The sequence below is a fragment of the Squalius cephalus genome (genome assembly GCF_949319135.1).
Source record: "Squalius cephalus genome assembly, chromosome: 1".
Classification (NCBI taxonomy): Eukaryota; Metazoa; Chordata; class Actinopteri; order Cypriniformes; family Leuciscidae; genus Squalius; species Squalius cephalus.
The window spans coordinates 19,494,606-19,512,862 of record NC_137122.1 but is presented as its reverse complement, the minus strand read 5'-3'; the positions used below and the strand labels follow the sequence as shown (position 1 = coordinate 19,512,862).

The 18,257-nt window shown below is 38.2% G+C and overlaps 3 protein-coding genes across 4 annotated transcripts in view; all 3 read left to right on the top strand.

Moving 5' to 3' along the window:
* The window catches only part of LOC307164338 (uncharacterized protein), a 112,658-nt gene extending 96,975 nt beyond the window's left edge, over positions 1-15,683 (top strand). The window contains exon 3 of the mRNA XM_079881072.1: positions 15,630-15,683. Within this exon, the coding sequence (XP_079737198.1) occupies positions 15,630-15,675 (46 nt within the window). The 3' untranslated portion in view covers positions 15,676-15,683. The remainder of the gene's footprint in view (positions 1-15,629) is intronic.
* LOC307164317 (uncharacterized protein) overlaps positions 1-18,257 on the top strand; it is a 211,222-nt gene that overhangs the window by 125,799 nt on the left and 67,166 nt on the right. The gene's annotated exons all lie outside the window — the stretch shown is intronic.
* LOC307164434 (uncharacterized protein) lies at positions 2,805-17,076 on the top strand. Its single transcript, XM_079881282.1, has 4 exons — positions 2,805-3,202; positions 4,659-4,942; positions 14,166-15,544; positions 16,368-17,076. Exons 2-4 carry the CDS (start codon positions 4,885-4,887, stop codon positions 16,371-16,373), a joined length of 1,443 nt encoding a protein of 480 aa, XP_079737408.1. The 5' UTR covers positions 2,805-3,202; positions 4,659-4,884; the 3' UTR covers positions 16,374-17,076.

Below are 18,257 nucleotides of genomic sequence, written 5' to 3'. Positions count from 1 at the left end.
CATCAAGTAGGGGCGTGTCCAGGAGCTCAGGGGCTCCAGTGCGTCATCAAGTAGGGGCGTGTCCAGGAGCTCAGGGGCTCCAGTGCGTCATCAAGTAGGGGCGTGTCCAGGAGCTCAGGGGCTCCAGTGCGTCATCAAGTAGGGGCGTGTCCAGGAGCTCAGGGGCTCCAGTGCGTCATCAAGTAGGGGCGTGTCCAGGAGCTCAGGGGCTCCAGTGCGTCATCAAGTAGGGGCGTGTCCAGGAGCTCAGGGGCTCCAGTGCGTCATCAAGTAGGGGCGTGTCCAGGAGCTCAGGGGCTCCAGTGCGTCATCAAGTAGGGGCGTGTCCTGGAGCTCAGGGGCTCCAGTGCGTCATCAAGTAGGGGCGTGTCCAGGAGCTCAGGGGCTTCAGTGCGTCATCAAGTAGAGGCGTGTCCAGGAGCTCAGGGGCTCCAGTGCGTCATCAAGTAGGGGCGTGCCCAGGAGCTCAGGGGCTCCAGTGCGTCATCGAGTAGGGGCGTGTCCAGGAGCTCAGGGGCTCCAGTGCGTCATCGAGTAGGGGCGTGTCCAGGAGCTCAGGGGCTCCAGTGCGTCATCGAGTAGGGGCGTGTCCAGGAGCTCAGGGGCTCCAGTGCGTCATCGAGTAGGGGCGTGTCCAGGAGCTCAGGGGCTCCAGTAGAGGCGTGTCCAGGAGCTCAGGGGCTCCAGTGCGTCATCAAGTAGGGGCGTGTCCAGGAGCTCAGGGGCTCCAGTGCGCCATCAATTAGGGGCGTGTCCAGGAGCTCAGGGGCTCCAGTGCGCCATCGAGTAGGGGCGTGTCCAGGAGCTCAGGGGCTCCAGTGCGTCATCGAGTAGGGGCGTGTCCAGGAGCTCAGGGGCTCCAGTGCGTCATCGAGTAGGGGCGTGTCCAGGAGCTCAGGGGCTCCAGTGCGTCATCAAGTAGGGGCGTGTCCAGGAGCTCAGGGGCTCCAGTGCGTCATCAAGTAGAGGCGTGTCCAGGAGCTCAGGGGCTCCAGTGCGTCATCAAGTAGGGGCGTGTCCAGGAGCTCAGGGGCTCCAGTGCGTCATCAAGTAGGGGCGTGTCCAGGAGCTCAGGGGCTCCAGTGCGTCATCAAGTAGGGGCGTGTCCAGGAGCTCAGGGGCTCCAGTGCGTCATCAAGTAGGGGCGTGTCCAGGAGCTCAGGGGCTCCAGTGCGTCATCGAGCCCCCGTTTTAGCTCCGCCTAAAAAATCCGGAACACAGCAATGGTGAAACTGTTTAACGGTCTAAATCCACAATTCAGTACTTCACAGTTCACAGTCTTTGTAATATGTTTTAGCAATACATTTCTAACATTTATAATGTGTTTAGAATTATTTTTTAGAATTACCTTTACAGGGACTTTAAAGATGCTAGATGTTGTTTCAGGGTTTAACCAGTTAAGTCCTGGATCCGTTTCACTGGGTGTTTGCAAGTATCAAAATCCAAACTTCATAAAATTAAAGATATTTCTAGGAATTATCACTCGAAACTTGTGTAAGGGGGTATACAGTTTAGACCCAGAGATCAGATATGATGAAAGAAGACCAGGAGTCGTGAAGTTCAATCAAATAAGTATAAATATACTGAAGAATAGTTTGCAGTTAAATTGGTAGAGCCAGCGTCAAAGTCTCACGAGGAGGTCGCAAGCTAACTCTACCTTACACAAAATCTCACACCAATAATTCCTTTACCAAGGACATACATGACATCATCGTTGACTTCTGATTGGCTAAGCGAACATAAAGTCTAAACATGAATACATTTTTAATAGATAAATGGGTATATCATCATTAATCAAAACAGTTGGTGCTCAATTCCAAGATTTACGTCCAGGGTGACCTTCCAGGGTCCGAGGAAAGCGTCTTCGTGTCTATATGTCGTATATCACAGTGTTAAGAACCTGTAGAGAGTATCAAACACACACACACAGCACCAATGAACAACAGTTCTTTTCAAGGCTGAAGAAGGCCTGAGCCCATTATCAGAAGAGCAGTCCAACATAACAGGCTGATAAAACATTTCACTCCTCAGAAAGCAGGAATGATAATATCCCCCTTTACTCCTTAGAAAAATGCACATGAGGATGTAAACTTAATTAAAAATCAGGTAAATTTATGTATTAGAAATTGACCCTTGAACTTATACAAGTCAACCAAGATATACATATATAGATGCAGATGAATGAAGGTATACGCAACACTTGAGTACAAATTCCTTCCCGCTGCTCTCTGTATCTCAGGATAACATGCATATACTTGTTTATTGAATTGTTAATAAGAATAATAAAGTAATCATTCAAAATGATATATGTAAATTTAAATTGAAGAGGCAAGGGATTCTGACCCCAACCCTTCACTTGTCTGGACAGTTTTCTGAATCACCACAAAATGTTTTCTTTTTAGTTTAGAAAAATTCTGAATAATACCAAGACAATAAATTCAAAAAAAGGGAAAAAATAACAGAAAAGCGTGTAGGTCTTCAACTGAAATTGCGGCGCTCAGAAACAGGGAACAAAGCCTTTTATACTGTCTCTGTCATTGGGGCAATGCAAGGCCAGTTTTAATCATGCGTCAAGCGGTCCAAATCTCTCCTGCAAATGTAATATTTCACAATTGGGGCATTCAAATTGGCTTTCTAACATAAACCCTCGTACAATGTTTATTAACTTTTTTATTCAGTTACTCATGGACTTTATTCATGGAGACATTTGTCTGAGAACTCGTATCATCTGCTTGCCGTTGTAGTGAGAGGCCCATATCAGAATGACATTTCCTACACAACGGCTGTTTCTGGAACTAAACAACAGAACAGGAAATCACCCACTTTCTGTGAGATGTCAGAAGCAGAAATGCTTGAGCTTTTGAGGAAGATTAGAATCAAAGACTGTTAGAAAGTCTGCTTAGAGCTATGCTGTAAAATGTGAGTGGAGAAGCAAACAAAGGAAGCTTTATTGCTCTTCTTTGCTACCCTCAATCTAGTATGCCAGCTGTTACTAGACTCAAGAAGCCTGCTAGCTTTAGCTATTTTTACATCTGTTAGTTAGTACTAATTTATAATCTGTAACAAGTTTTCTTTTCATTTGATTATTTGAATAAAGTTTGTTAAAACATTTATTATAATCATCTGACTGAACCTTGGATTATTGAGTACAGTTTTCTTCTTTCTGGATCAGGAAATCCTTTCTGGAAGAAACGCACGAGGGGTGAGCATTCTTTTGATAAAAGAATAACTGCCATGTGTTCTGATTTGATCATAAACCCTAGTCAAAGAGGCAGCATGTAACAAGGTTGTTGTTATATTTCAAAAAAGGTTAAAGAAGTACTAAAAAAGATAGATTAAGATAGGTAATCAATCTATAATTTTTATAATAGAATATTAACTTGTATAAACTGATCATCTAACTTCTTGAGGACACGACTAAAGGATAGGCTCTTTAGTTACCGCGAGATTATCTCAATAAACTTTGAGTATGGTTTTAAGATAATTGGGAACGGTATTAATTGTGAATCCATCGCACCGTGACGGGGAAGTAATAAATGTGACTGAAAACATTGATATGTAATATGAAGATGCTTCCTCTTCTCCGTTTTCTTGGCTTTATGGACTTTTCCGGCGTCGTTCAACTAAAAGATTGTCCATAAATATTTCAATTTTATCTGTTACTTGTTTTGAGACATGTAAAAAGCCCTGCCCCAACACGACAAAACACTTAAATTACTTTTAAGGATGTTTTTTTATAATAATAAAGTTATACTAACTTTATAATTACACAATCATACATATGTGTAGGCTTATGTAATGTACATGTGGTATAACCACACTTTATGTAAAAATGCACACACATTCTCATGAGATCACGTTGATTCAGAGTTGGCGTCATCTGAAGTGCTGTCAAGAGTTGGTCTCTTCACAGGTGTTGGGCATCTCAAGTCTTCATAAGACTTGACTGGACTGACATACTCTCTAGTTACCCCAGGATGGGCACCCCGAGATAAAACAGAGAAGCAAAAGGAATATAACTAGCTAAGCTGCTGTTCGCAACATTAAGCAAAGATAATCATCTAATTGTCATTGAAGATTGTCAGTCTCTGCACATAAAAACTGTTACGTGTTAGAGATCTAATTACCTTAATACAATGAATGTAGTTATCATAAAATCAAACCATGTTTCAGTTCATAGTTATGTTGCTGTAGTGGTTGAAGATGAGTGGCATTAGTGTTTGTTTTTGTATTATTGGTGTTTTATCTATGTCATATTGAGAGAAATAACTATCATCTTTCAATTGAGAAGTTTAATGGGCTTTTATCATGTATCCTGAGTCAAATAATGTGTTTCTAACAGCAAACACTCAGAATAAAGTGAGATGATCTGCTGATGATCCTGAATGGCTTGTTGAATGAGTGTTGATAGTCTGAGGCTCATCAATATTAACAGATCTGCTGAAAACACTCTTTATTTCATGACAATAGTTCCTGTTTTCACCTCATTTATTATGCTGATGTTTTCAGGTCTCCTGTAGATTGACACTTAAAGCTCATTTCATTGGTGTCAATAGACAGAGTAATTGTTGGTTTCTATATGGAGATACAGACATAAATGCTTAGATGTGTCATTTAGTATTAAAACAAACTCAGTAACTGATAACTTTGATTTTCAGCTCCTCCTACAGTGGAATTCATCATCAGTGAAGCTCCTCCCACATCAAACACATCATCAGTGAAGCCCCTCCCACAGCAATCACATCATCAGTGAAGCTCCTCCTACTGTAATTCTCCAATAAACGCTGGAATATTCCCATCAGTCTACAAGTGAAGACGAGCACAGAGCATCAGGAAGAGCTGAAATCTGTAAAGACTGAGTTTATTAAAGAGGACAGTGAGAACATGAGTGATCCAGAACCCTGCAGAATGAAACACACTGAAGATCCTGAAGAACAAAGAGGTTGGTGTTTATTCTTCATTCATTCGTGATGCTGAAGAACATTCATGTTAGAAAGATTCAAGAACTTCATCAGTTTTAGATAAACAGGTAAACTATGAAATATAAGAATATTTTCTGTCTTGTTAGTTTACCACAAATGGTCAGTAAAGGGAGGTTTGAGAAACTGTTATATTGATTGTCAACATCAGGTCCAACTAAATATTTTAGCTGTTTTATTTTACATTTATAACTGGCTCACATTTTTTTGCAACCATGTTACCAAACATTTTGACATTTCTCAATATAGTTTGCTGAGTATTGACATGATTCAATATCGATTGTTTTGGATATACTGTATATATCAGATAAAGTACATGGCAAATGTTCTCAAGGAAAGAAAATCTCTCAAATAATGCTGTAAACATGGGAGTCCGTTTGTACTACATTAATATAATATTGAAGGTTAAAATTTACTGATTTGTATACAAACACTTAAATTACATTCAAGGATGTTTTTTAAATAATAATAAAGTTATACTAACTTTACAATTACATAATCATATTTCTATGGTGGCTGTCAAAAAAAGTTTACTGATTTATTCAAACATGCATCAAATATTGAACATTGAAAATTATAATGAATGTGTAATGTGGTGCATATATTTATCAAAATCTCCTCTCTAGAATTATTTTTTTCTAGCTGAATAACGAGTTATGGTCACTGAATATGTTTTTTCTTTTTTGTATGATTTATTTATAATTTTTATGATACATACAGGGTGAAAAGAAAATAAGTAAACAACCAAACAAACAAATAAACAGGTATAAGTCAAGTCACCTTCATTTATATAGCGCTTTTAACAATATAGATTGTTTCAAAGCCGCTTTACAGTGATAATAGGAAATTAAAGTGGCAGAGATTGTTTTTGCTTTATAGCAGCTCTAGAATAAAGTTATTGTCCAGCTAAAGTTAGTTTTGATTGATTCACTTCCGTTGCAAAGATCATTAGTTATTAACTTAGGGGCCGCTTATACAACAAGGCTTTGGTCACTTTAAGAAACAAAAAAGAATACAGTTGATAACAGTTACAAATACATCTGACTAAAGTTAATTAGAAACAAACAATCCTTCACTTGAATAAGGTTTGGCCATTTGCTTTGTGAACACTTACACACAGACACACACAAATCATGGACATTGTAGCGTTTATACGCCCACGTATAAATATAATTAATTATTATTCATAACGAATTATGATCAATAATTCATAATTTAAGTATTTTCAGAATTTACTGTAACAGAATCAACAATATGATCATTTATCAGTTCATCCAATGAACAGAAAGCATAAACAATTATTAACTCTAGGAAATATAATATCTTCCTGGCCAAGAAAGAATAACCCCCTAACAGTAAATTAAGAAATAGGGTAAGCATAGGTAACTTTTGATCGAAGTTCAAGACAATAAATTTGATAAGCACATACACAAGTAATCTCTTTTCAAATACAAACCATACTTTATTGATTATTTACTAACTCATAACTAACACAAACAAGACTCTATTGATTATCCTAACAACTAACACAAACACACGCGCACGCATACACACACATTCATACAGGTTGCAGAAAGGAAGAGAGTAATAAAGAAAGAAATACAAACAGAAGAATGAGTTTGGGAAGAATGAGTTTAAGGGTAAGAGGAAGGAAATTCCGAATTTCTATATGCACTTGTAAGACATGACCTGAACGAACCATCAATCATTAATTTAACCCTTCTATCGTTTCTTAGACAGGTTATTACATTTATCAAAACACCAGTTAAGATTTTAGTCTGGAGGTAGTCTACTTGCGTCTTTGCTTTTGCGTTCCTTTTGGGAATTCCTTTGGTCAGCGTCAGGGTTCGTTGGTTGGTTATGGTCTCCTCGTGCCTGGATAGATGGGGCGAGGACCAGTCACGTGGTGGCTGGCGGTCGCGGATGGTTGATGCGTCTTTGAAGTTGAAAGCGTGCGTTGCAGCCGTGAATCGTGGAACGAAACTTTGCAGCAAAACTTAACTTAAAACCGAGACTTTCAATCGGAAAAGAAGAATAACACAAAAGAAAGAAAGAAAATAAGATACGGAAAGGAGCTAGATGACTGGAAATTGAATCTAACCCATATCTGATATTAATTTGGGTTGATCTGCTCGTCTGTTAACGTTACATGGTTACTAAACCATCGTCTGCCGTCTCCGTCTTTGTTCTGCACTCGTTGAGAGCTCTTCTGTATCAGAACATTTTGAAACGAACTAACTTTTGAACTCCGACCTCCCCGACGCTCTGCGCTGGTTTTTAAAGGGTTTTTTAAAACAAAAAAGGTTTGTTAGGCTACTCCTACAAATATGTCATGACTTCTGCTTTGTTTGCAAAGTCATAAATCATGTCTTCTCTGGGAGGTTTCTCTAATGAAACTAAAAGACCAGATGCAACAGTTTTAGGCAGGATTTCTAATTATCAGAATATGAAATATTTTACACAGATTTAATTTCAGTCATCTTGCTAGTTGTGTTCGTAAGGTAGCATTGATATGAAACAGTACACACTTCATTCACACACCTAACAATTATACCAATTACATGAATTATATGGGATTAAAGCATATTAAATGGACACATATATCGTAGAAACACATAGAATGATGTCTGATGTTTATAAGTCCATTGAAAATTGTTCTTGAATGAGTTTTATGGATTTTGATATGTAAAAGTCTTTTGGTGTGTAAAGTGTATGGGCTTGGAAACACCCTGAGGTCATGGGTATTTCCTGCTGAAATCTGTTTGTTTCTCTCATGGGACCAAGATGGGGTCTGTTAGCCACAGGGGTCATGTGACCTCTTGTTAGGGCCCTGAGCAGTAATCATCTTTAAACCGATTCGTCTTGCAAAACTATCAAACGTTGACCAGTTCTTCCTTAAGTTAACCAATAAAAGTCTTTGGTAAGCAGACTTTCTGGAGACTGGGTGATTTATGGCTCTGGTTTGTGAGGACTCTTGTGTGAGACCTTGGTCTCTGTCTTTCTCTTAACCAATCAGTAATTTCGGCAACAAAGATAGTATTGACCAGTTATTTCGTTAGTGCTGGGGGTCAGTTTTACATAGTCAGACTGGTTGGCACTGGCTGATGACAAGTTTGATGAGGATACAAAGTTCTGACCAAATCTTGAATTAATATTCAAAAAGAAGATGAGTCGGTGGTTGGTTCCTCCTCATTGTTGTTACAACATTATTAAAAAAGATTAAATGATCCAGAAAAAATAGTCACACTCATATTATTCACAGTCAAAAATGAGTGCATTGGAAATTAATGAGACACATCTCATCTAGTGGAAGCTCATTTTTGAGATTTGGTGCAACCTCAAAACTGCTTGTTTAGATTCATTGATTTTCTCACAGTTTTAGAGTATTTTTTTTTTTTAATACACAGTAAATTCCCCAGTGTTGGAGTAACACTGAAGCAGTGTTAAAGTTAATTAAACAATTAAGTGATTCATTAACTGATGATTGAGCATTAGTGATGAACACCTGCTGTTAACAAGCAGAATCACTGAAGAAAAGAGAAACATAAGAACTACAACTGACTTCCAGCCACAGCCTCAGAGGCTGTTTACACAATACCATCTTCAACTAAAACGTAAAACTTTTTAAAGGGGTCATATAATGCCATTTTTGTACAAGCTAATATGATTCTTCAGGGTCTAAAATAAAAGTTTGTAATATACTTTAATTAAAAATTCTCATTAGTATTGTCTCATTTTACCTGGTGGTCAAAAACAGCTGTTTTCAGCACGCCGTTTAAGAGCATGTTTGAGCATATATATATATATATATATATATATATATATATCACATATTTATATCAAACTCTTATAATGACACATAATTCCTAATAGTTATTCAAGTAATATTATTTGAATATCAAATATTCAATATTAAATAAGTAAATAAATAAAATAACAAATTACTAGAAATAAAAGCGAGGGTTAAATAAAAATGTAGTTAATGTAGGCTAATATATATTCCTTTATTTTATGGAATATTCTTTGATTTTAGAGTTGCACATACAGTGGGGGAAATAATTATTGAACACGTCATCATTTTTCTCAGTAAATATATTTCCAAAGGTGCTATTGACATGAAATTTTCACCAGATGTTGGTAACAACCCAAGTAAGCCATACATACAAAGAAACAAACAAAGATAAGTTCAGAAATTAAGTTATGTGTAATAATGTGAAATGACACAGGGAAAAAGTATTGAACACATGAAGAAAGGGAGGGGCAAAAAGGCATTGAAAGCCAAGACAACAGCTTAAAACTATTAGTAGCCTAATTAAAAAGCAATCCAGCCCCCTGTCCGTGGAAATTAATAACAGCTGGTTCAGTCCCAAATGATGGCCTACAAAAAGGTCTCATTGCCAAGGTGTCACACAAGACACACAGGGCTCGCAAAATCGCCTGCCCGATGTCCCGGGGCTATAGTGTTTTCCATTCTGGCTACCAAAATGCATAACCGGCCAGCCCGACGGGCTATCTGAAATACTGTTCGCTTCAGTCTTGTTATAATCAGATTCAGCGCATTCTTCATCTTCAATCCGCAGCTCCGAGCAGAGCGCACGTCAGAAACAGAGGACAGGGTGTGTGTGTGTGTGTGTGTGTGTGTGTTCATCTGAGTCTCATTGGTCTGTCAATGTCAGAATATTTGAGATGACCAATCAAATCAAAGTAGGCGGGCTTTACACAGATCTATGCTTCTGAGCGCGAATTTGAGCAGAGTGACTCGCTTCAGTTTACGGTCAAGTGCGAGATAAGATGTAAGCAGCTAAACTAAACAACATTTCACATTTGACAGTTTTTTTTAGGTCATAAATGTGAAACGAATGACAAAAATAATCAGACAAACGAATATACTTTTGTCGAATTTCGCAATTTTGAACTGAAAATAGGCCTATGTAACGTGACTAATAATTAGTTTGCTGTCATTGTGAGGGGACATTAAAAAGAGCATTAAAGGTTTAGTTCACCCAAAAATGAAAATTCTGTCAGTAATTACTCACCCTCATGTTGTTCCAACCATGTAAGTCTTTCGTTCATCGTCGGATCACAAATTAAGATATTTTTGATGAAATCTGACAGCTTTTTAACTCCTCCATAGGTTTTCAGAGGGACCCAAACTCGCCGGCCCAGAATAGTTATTAAAAACATTGTTAAAATAGTCCAAGTGACTACAGTGGCTCTATATTAAGTTTATCATGCGACGACAATACTTTTTGTGTGGAAAAACAACAAAAATAACTACTTTATCCAACTATTAGTGTTCTTCAATGTGGGCCTCTGACGAGAGTTCAAAGGAGCGCCAGGACGAATGCGCGAGAACTGAGATTATGGCGTTCTTCTTCTACTCCTACTTGTTACTGGCTGCTCACTCCTATTACCGCCATCTACTGTACAAGATGACGTCCCGGCATTGCCGGAAGCGCAAAACGGTCTGTTTATAAGCAGAGGGAGACGCGCGCTGGACGTCATCTTGTACAGTAGATGGTGGTAATACTCCCAAGGAGTACTCTCGTCTGAACTCTCGTCAGAGGCCCACATTGAAGAACACTAATAGTTGGATAAAGTCGTTATTTTTGTTGTTTTTCCGCACAAAAAAGTATTGTCGTCGCATGATAAACTTAATATAGAGCCACTGTAGTCACTTGGACTATTTTAACGAAGTTTTTAATAACTATTCTGGGCCGGCGAGTTTGGGTCCCTCTGAAAGTCTATGGAGGAGTGAGAAAGCTGTCAGATTTAATCAAAAATATCTTAATTTGTGATCCGAAGATGAACGAAGGTCTTACATGGTTGGAACAACATGAGGGTGAGTAATTACTGACAGAATTTTCATTTTTGGGTGAACTAACCCTTTAACAAAGCCGTTTTCATGTTGGGCACAAGATTAATAATGAATGTGTACATGTTGAGAATTAATATACAATTTGTAGCCTTCAGTAAATTAAAAAAGTTCAGCTTTAGGAGGGGAAGAGACAGGGCAAGATGAGGAGACTGAGAGAAAAAGAAAGAGTAATGGATAAGAAGTGAGAGCAGGTATTGACAAATAATCTACTGCCCACTGACGTTGTTTTAAAGCTATTTCTTATCCTTTTTTGGCTTTAAAATGTCTTGAAATGGACATATCAGAGAAATAAAAAAAATTGAACCCCCTAATAACCTTAAATGTAGGACCTCTTTGATTATAAAGCCCTGTCTATGGCCCTGTATTAGGAATAAGATCAATAATGAATGTGTACATACTGTGAATGAATTTAATAAACTTAGTTAGGCTACCTAGCTTTCCTAGTAGCTTTCAGTAAATTAATGTGTCTGAGAAAATGATTCATAAATGACCATGAATCAGATAAACTGTTTGGATGCCATAATACACACCATATTTGGAGGAGAAATGGCAGTGCACATTACCCTAAAAACATCATACAACGTAGTGTTGGCTCTTGGACAACTCTTCTGATTATTCTTTTCACTCCTCTATCAGAAATCTTGCGAGGAGCACTGGTCGAGGCAAATTTATGGTGAAATTATTGTCTTTCCACTTCCGTATTATGGCCCCAAAAGTGCTCACTTGACCATTCAGAAGCTTAGAATGGCGCCTATAACCAATGCCATCATTATGTGTTGGAACAATTAGGTTGTGAAGGTCTTGAGACAGCTCTTTGCTTTTACCCATCATGAGATGTGTCTTGTGTGACACCTTGGCAATGAGACCTTTTTGTAGGCCATCTGTTGGGACTGAACCAGCTGTCATTAATTTCCACGGACAGGGGGCTGGATTGCTTTTTAATTACTGTAAGTTTTCAGCAGTTGTCTTGGCTTTCCATGCCTTTTTGCGCCTCCCTTTCTTCATGTGTTCAATACTTTTTCCCTGTGTCATTTCACATTATTACACATAACTTAATTTCTGAACTTATCTTTGTTTGTTTCTTTGTATGTATGGCTTACTTGGGTTGTTACCAACATCTGGTGAAAATTTCATGTCAATAGCACCTTTGGAAATATATTTACTGAGAAAAATGATGACGTGTTCAATACTTATTTCCCCCTCTGTATCTTTTCAAAATGTATAGATTTGCTCTTAATTTCATGTTTTCCTCTCCATAATGTACTTTAGAAACTAAATCTACTCATTGGAGATTCTTGCTTTCTCCAAAAAATATTGCATTAAAAGCTGTAATTCTCAGCATTCTAAATAAGTATACATCTTTATATCTTTATTAAGTAGCATAGATCCTATACCCAAAACTACATTTTGTATCTTTATTTAGTTTCTTAAAAAAAAAATCTTCCCTGAATTAGGCTACTTCTTGTTCACTGAAGTACTTCTGTTCGCTAGAAGTTCACTGCAACTTATCCAACATCCTAGATAAATTATTATAATTAGAAGATATTTCTAGTGTTGTAAAATATTGCATATTAATTTTCCAAGCAAAATGTATATTTTAGTCAGAATTATTGCGCTCCTATTTGGTGCGCAGCAGCGCTCGTTCAATATGAAGATTAGCAGTAAAATAGATACATTTGCTCGACTTTCTAACATTTACAGATGGAGAATATAACTGTAAAATGTAAGTTTTACACTGAGGGGTGGGGGGGGAAACATGTCACAAACGCATAAAACAGCACAAAATATATGCTGTTTGATGGTGGTTTAATTATTGCAATCAATAATTTTAATGTAACTGTAATATATATATATATATATATATGAATCATCCCTGATTAATTATTAAAATTCCCTAGATATCATTTGAGCTAATGCAGTTACTGTAACGATGCAGGCAGGAATGAAGCGGAGAGTGAATCCAATCGCAAGCACTTAAACAAACAAACAGGTAATCCAGGGTACACGACAGAACACTCAGAACAGGAACCAGGAACAAGGAGACAACAGCAAACATTACAACATCAAGAACTCACCAGGACTGAACTAAAACACAGGGCTTAAATACAAGGGAACACAAGCTAAACAAGATAACAAGGGGGCATGGTTAAACTGAAACACCTGGGAAGACTAATCAACATAACGGGGAACAGCTGAACATGGGACAAGACACATGGCAGAATCACATGACAAGCAGGGAATTACATGCCAGACAAGAACAAGGAACAAGACACAAAACCCACACCGTGACAGTTACATTACCTAATCACTATGCAGGAACTACTAGTGATCTGGACCATTATTTTAAAGTGAAAAAGTGTTTTTCACTTTAAAATAATGGTCCAGATCACAAGTAGTCCTTGAAGAGTGACTAGGTAACACTTGAGTAAGTAGTGATGAATTTTATGACCACATTGAAGGTAAAAGATAATTGCTAACTTCTCTGACACGATAATGTTGTGATTAGTAATTAATTAGTAATTCTTTGTAAGTTGTCATAATTACTTATTAGTTCTTATGATGCCAATCTCGCTTGTAGCTGAAGCTGAAGTGTTAATGTAGAACTACTCATTAGTCCTTCATTACTTCCTGCATAGTTACTTATTAATGACGGACCATTATTATAAAGTGTTACCAAATATTTTTATTTCAAAATGGATCTCTGTGTTAGATAATTAGATAATTGTGTCATTGATCAAATATTTTTAATAGTTCTCTTGACAGAAACATGGGATTTGTGCCTATAATGTTTTAAAAGTAATAATTGGAAGATACATGTTCCTCATTCATGGAGATTTTCAGGACATGCATAATTAATTTATAAAAACTCATCAAAATGATGGGAATATTTTAGGGCTCAGTTTATGTCCTTTGACTATATAATCATATTTCTCTCTTTGAATTTGGATGTTGTCACACGTTGGTTAAAGCGAGGAAGAATGCAGGATCTTAATTGCAGCAATATTTATTTAAACAAACTCTAATATTCACAAACTGGATCAAAAGAAACATGAACAGAACAACCAAACATATAGCAACGACAACAGACAAGGAACAGACTGAAACAACATTGCTTAAATAAAACAGAAGACTGGAAAGCGAGACACAGCTGGGACAAATTAACTCATAACTAATTAACAAGACAGGGATTAAAACACAGAGACACGTGGGCAAACTGGGTGTCACAGGCAAACATAACATGAACACAGACTCTAAACGTGACAGACGTACTGTTCTGCAATTAAACTTTTTTTTTTCTTTCATTTCAGAGCTAATGGAAGAGAGCGAGGAGAGTGAAGAACTGAGTGAAGTGGAGGAGGAGAGTGAAGAACTGAGTGAAGTGGTGGAGGAGAGTGAAGAACTGAGTGAAGTGGAGGAGGAGAGTGAAGAACTGAGTGAAGTGGAGGAGGAGAGTGAAGAACTGAGTGAAGTGGAGGAGGAACATCATGTCAAATCTGGAGAAAAACATTTGAGTCGCTCAAAGACTAAAAAGACATTTTTAAAGAAAAGAAGAGCCAATAAATCTTTCACCTGCACTCTGTGTGGAAAGAGTTTAACAAGCAAACGTATTCTTGAGAATCACATGAGAATCCACACTGGAGAGAAGCCGTTCACATGTGATCAGTGTAAGAAGAGATTCACAAGCAAACAAAGTCTTGAGCGTCACATGAGGATCCACACTGGAAAGAAGCCATTCTCATGTGATGAGTGTGGAAAATCATTTTTTAGGTCATTAAGCCTGAAGAGACACCTGACAGTTCATACGAAGGAGAAGCCGCATTCATGTTCTGTGTGTGGAAAGAGTTTTTCACTGCCGTATAGTTTACAATTACACCAGAAAATACACACTGGTGTGAGAGAGTACATGTGCTTTGAGTGTGAGAAGACTTTTACTACAGCGAAATGCTTAAAACTGCACCAGAGAATTCACACTGGAGAAAAACCTTACAAGTGTTCACACTGTGACAAGAGATACAGTCAATCTTCAACTCTGAAAACACATGAGAAGATCCACAGTGGAGAAAAACCTTACAAGTGTTCACACTGTGACAAGAGATTCATTCAGTCATCATCTCTGAAATCACATGAGAAGATCCACAGCGGAGAGAAGCCGCACACGTGTGATCAGTGTGGACAGAGTTTCAAACACAAACAAAGTCTTGGGATTCACATGAGACTTCACACTGGAGAGAAGCCGTTTACATGCAATCAATGTGGGAAGATATTCGGCCAATCAGGACACCTTAAAAATCACATGAGGATCCACACTGGAGAGAAGCCGTTCACATGTGATCAGTGCGGCAAAACATTTCTCAGGGCGTCACACCTGAAGTCACACCTGACAGTTCATATGAAGGAGAAGCCACATTCATGTTCTGTGTGTGGAAAGAGTTTTTCATGGCTGCAAAGTTTACATACACATCAGAAAATACACACTGGTGTGAGAGAGTACATGTGCTTTGAGTGTGAGAAGACTTTTATGACAGTGAACTGTTTAAAACTGCACCAGAGGATTCACACTGGAGAAAAACCTTACAAGTGTTCACACTGTGACAAGAGATTCAGTCAGCCAGGAAATCTGAAAACACATGAGAGGAGGATCCACAGCGGAGAGAAGCCGCACACGTGTGATCAGTCTGAGATCACGGTAAGAAGTTCATCTTTATGTGCTGAGAAACAAAATCTCTTCTGTGTAAGTTAGTCACAGTCAAATCTCTCCTCTCCACCTATAGTTGGCGCTGTTTCACTGTGGCTGCTGTTGAATCATCCAGGTTGTGAATGAGGCCGACACCTGATGTGATTGTAAAGCGCTTGGTGTGTACAGTAGTAAATAGTATATAAATGCCTCATTCTTTCATTAGTTTCTTAACAGCCGCAATGAGCAACAGACATTTTGTTGTTTGATTGGTTTCTATTATCTCGTGTTCAACCGAACATGAATGTGTGATATAAAAAAAAATCTGTTTGATTTTAACATGTGATTTGTCTGTTCAGAGCACTGCAAAATCACTCTCTGACAATATACATGGTAGCGCAGTACAACTTTGTTTCTGACACTGCTTACTTATTATGGTGAAGATAAAACGTCAAACAGTATTTTCATGTTTTCTAACAGCAGTTCATGTTTTTGTATTTGCTCTGGTGCTTATCAAGAATACAGAGACGAGAAGCTTCCAGATTCTTCCTCTGTAGACTGTTAATGTTAGAAAGGTGTTGGAAATGATGTGATTGCTTACAGATTACATGTCAAGTATGCGCCATCTAAAGTTTCATGATCAAACTAGAGATTTATAACACAAATCATCTTCATGATATTAAAATAGATCATAATCGTGCACAGCAGTTGATGACCAGATATGATGGGATTAAAATGACTATTAAACTCATCAGTGATCTTGACTTTGGGCTTCACTTTTCATTTCACATTTGTCTCTCATTTGAAATCTCACTTGATTTAATGTTTCTTTTAGGCCTGATGGACGTGAACAAGAAAGGAAAAACAGAAGCCAAACAAATCTGTCTCCTGCCCTCAGTGTAAAAAACGCTTCACATGAAAATCAAGTCTGAAGATTCACATGAGAGTTCACACTGGGAAGAAGCGGCTCAGGCTTTCGCTCTGAAATCACATCTACTCTCATTCTGAAGAAAGACCATTTAACTGTGATCAGTGTGGTAATCAGTTTCATTGGGCATCAGTCCTGAAGAAACACTTGAAGATTCACACAAAGGAGAATATTCATTAGTAATATTACAGCAGAAAAGACACAGCGGTGTGTGTTTCAGTGCTGGAAGGCCTTTACTACGAATGATAGAAAGAGGTGAACTGAAAGAGCACCAGAAAATTCACCCTGGAAAAACCTTTGGAGGCAAAGTTCAGGAGCTGAAGAAGAGACCTTTACACTTTTAATAGAGACATGAATCTTATATTAATTTTTAACTCGTTCTTCATTGTTTTTCATTAGAACATCTAGTTTCTCTTCCACTTCTACTCTTCCATGGAAACGCAAGATATACGTTCATGTATCTTTGAAACTGCACTCTTTTCTTCTCTTCTTCTCTTGAGATGCTTTGGCTCTTATAAGTCAGTAAAGAGAGAGATCTGTCTAATTCGCTTTCACTTTTTCTTAATGTTTGTATTTGCTTCATGTAATATTGATTAAACTCTTTACTCATTTTATCAACATCTCATTGTTATTGTCCTTTTTTTAATTTTCTGCTGATTCTGCTTGAATCAAGAGCAATTTTGAATTGAATGAGTTTGATGTTTGTCTACATTATTAAAGGAGAACTCGGTAACTCTAGCGAACTCTATCACTTCTTCACTGATTTTCCGTTTTGTTGTCGCATGTTTTCCCCACGAGCTCCCCCTACAGCTGTGGGGGGGGGCGTATATGTCACAACACAGTCGTAAAAAACTCACTTGCGGCGGCCTCCTCCCCCTCTCTACCGCTGCTCATGTGCGTTTGTTTTGATCGGAGCAAGCCAACTGTATCGTGTGGAGCTATGTCTACCGAGGTGGGTAATCTGGTAATACATCATACATGCGTGTGTGTTTATGTTGAATTGCCGTAAAGCAATTCGTGTTTCGCGCTCGTTCTCATTCTCGCTTCTCACGAGACTTCCCATTTCTATCTTGTCGGGACGGTAGTCCCCAAGTTGCAAGGTTGGTTTTCCGCCTGGGAACGCTGGGGGGAGCGGGGAAAGTCACCAATATCACCAGAACAGGTTGTTTAACCATCCAAATGATTTCTAGACAGTTTTATTAAGTTAAAAAAGTTACCAAGTTCTCCTTTAACAGTTTCACCCTTGATCTCCAGTATCATATATACATGTAAAACAGTTTGTTTTAGTCAGTTTAATGTTTCATTCACACCATGAGGCTTCATGAAGACAGAACAATTACTTTGAACTTTAAACAACACCTGGGGCCTCATGTATAAAGACTTGCGTTGAATTCATACTAAAACATTCATACTAACACAAAAAAAAAACAAAAAAAAAACAGATGAATCACTGCATACAAAGGATCCCACGCATATTCTCTTTGTACATCCCAATTTACGTAAAATTGAGCACACATGCACAAGCACAACACCCCACCCAGTCTCCTCCCTTAATTAAATCAATTTAAATATGGTAATGAGTCCACTTTGGCAAAAGAAAGCAGTAAGAAAATGGCTAAAGCAAGCTGCAAGAAACAAAGCTTTACAGAAAGTGATTTGGAGGTGCTACTATCTACGGAGACCCTTAGGGGACCTTTGCAAAAAAAAAAAAAAAAAATAATACAGACTTTCGCGTGAGCACGCGAAACTATTGCGTGCGCACTAGAAACTATCGCGTGCCCACGAGAAACTTTCGCG

Bases quoted from the DNA above. Each gene is read 5' to 3' on its own strand.
- LOC307164434 (XM_079881282.1), top strand. From the start codon at position 4,885: ATGAGTGATCCAGAACCCTGCAGAATGAAACACACTGAAGATCCTGAA. The intron at 4,943-14,165 runs GTTGGTGTTTAT...CTTTCATTTCAG, and splicing joins AGATCCTGAAGAACAAAGAG to AGCTAATGGAAGAGAGCGAG.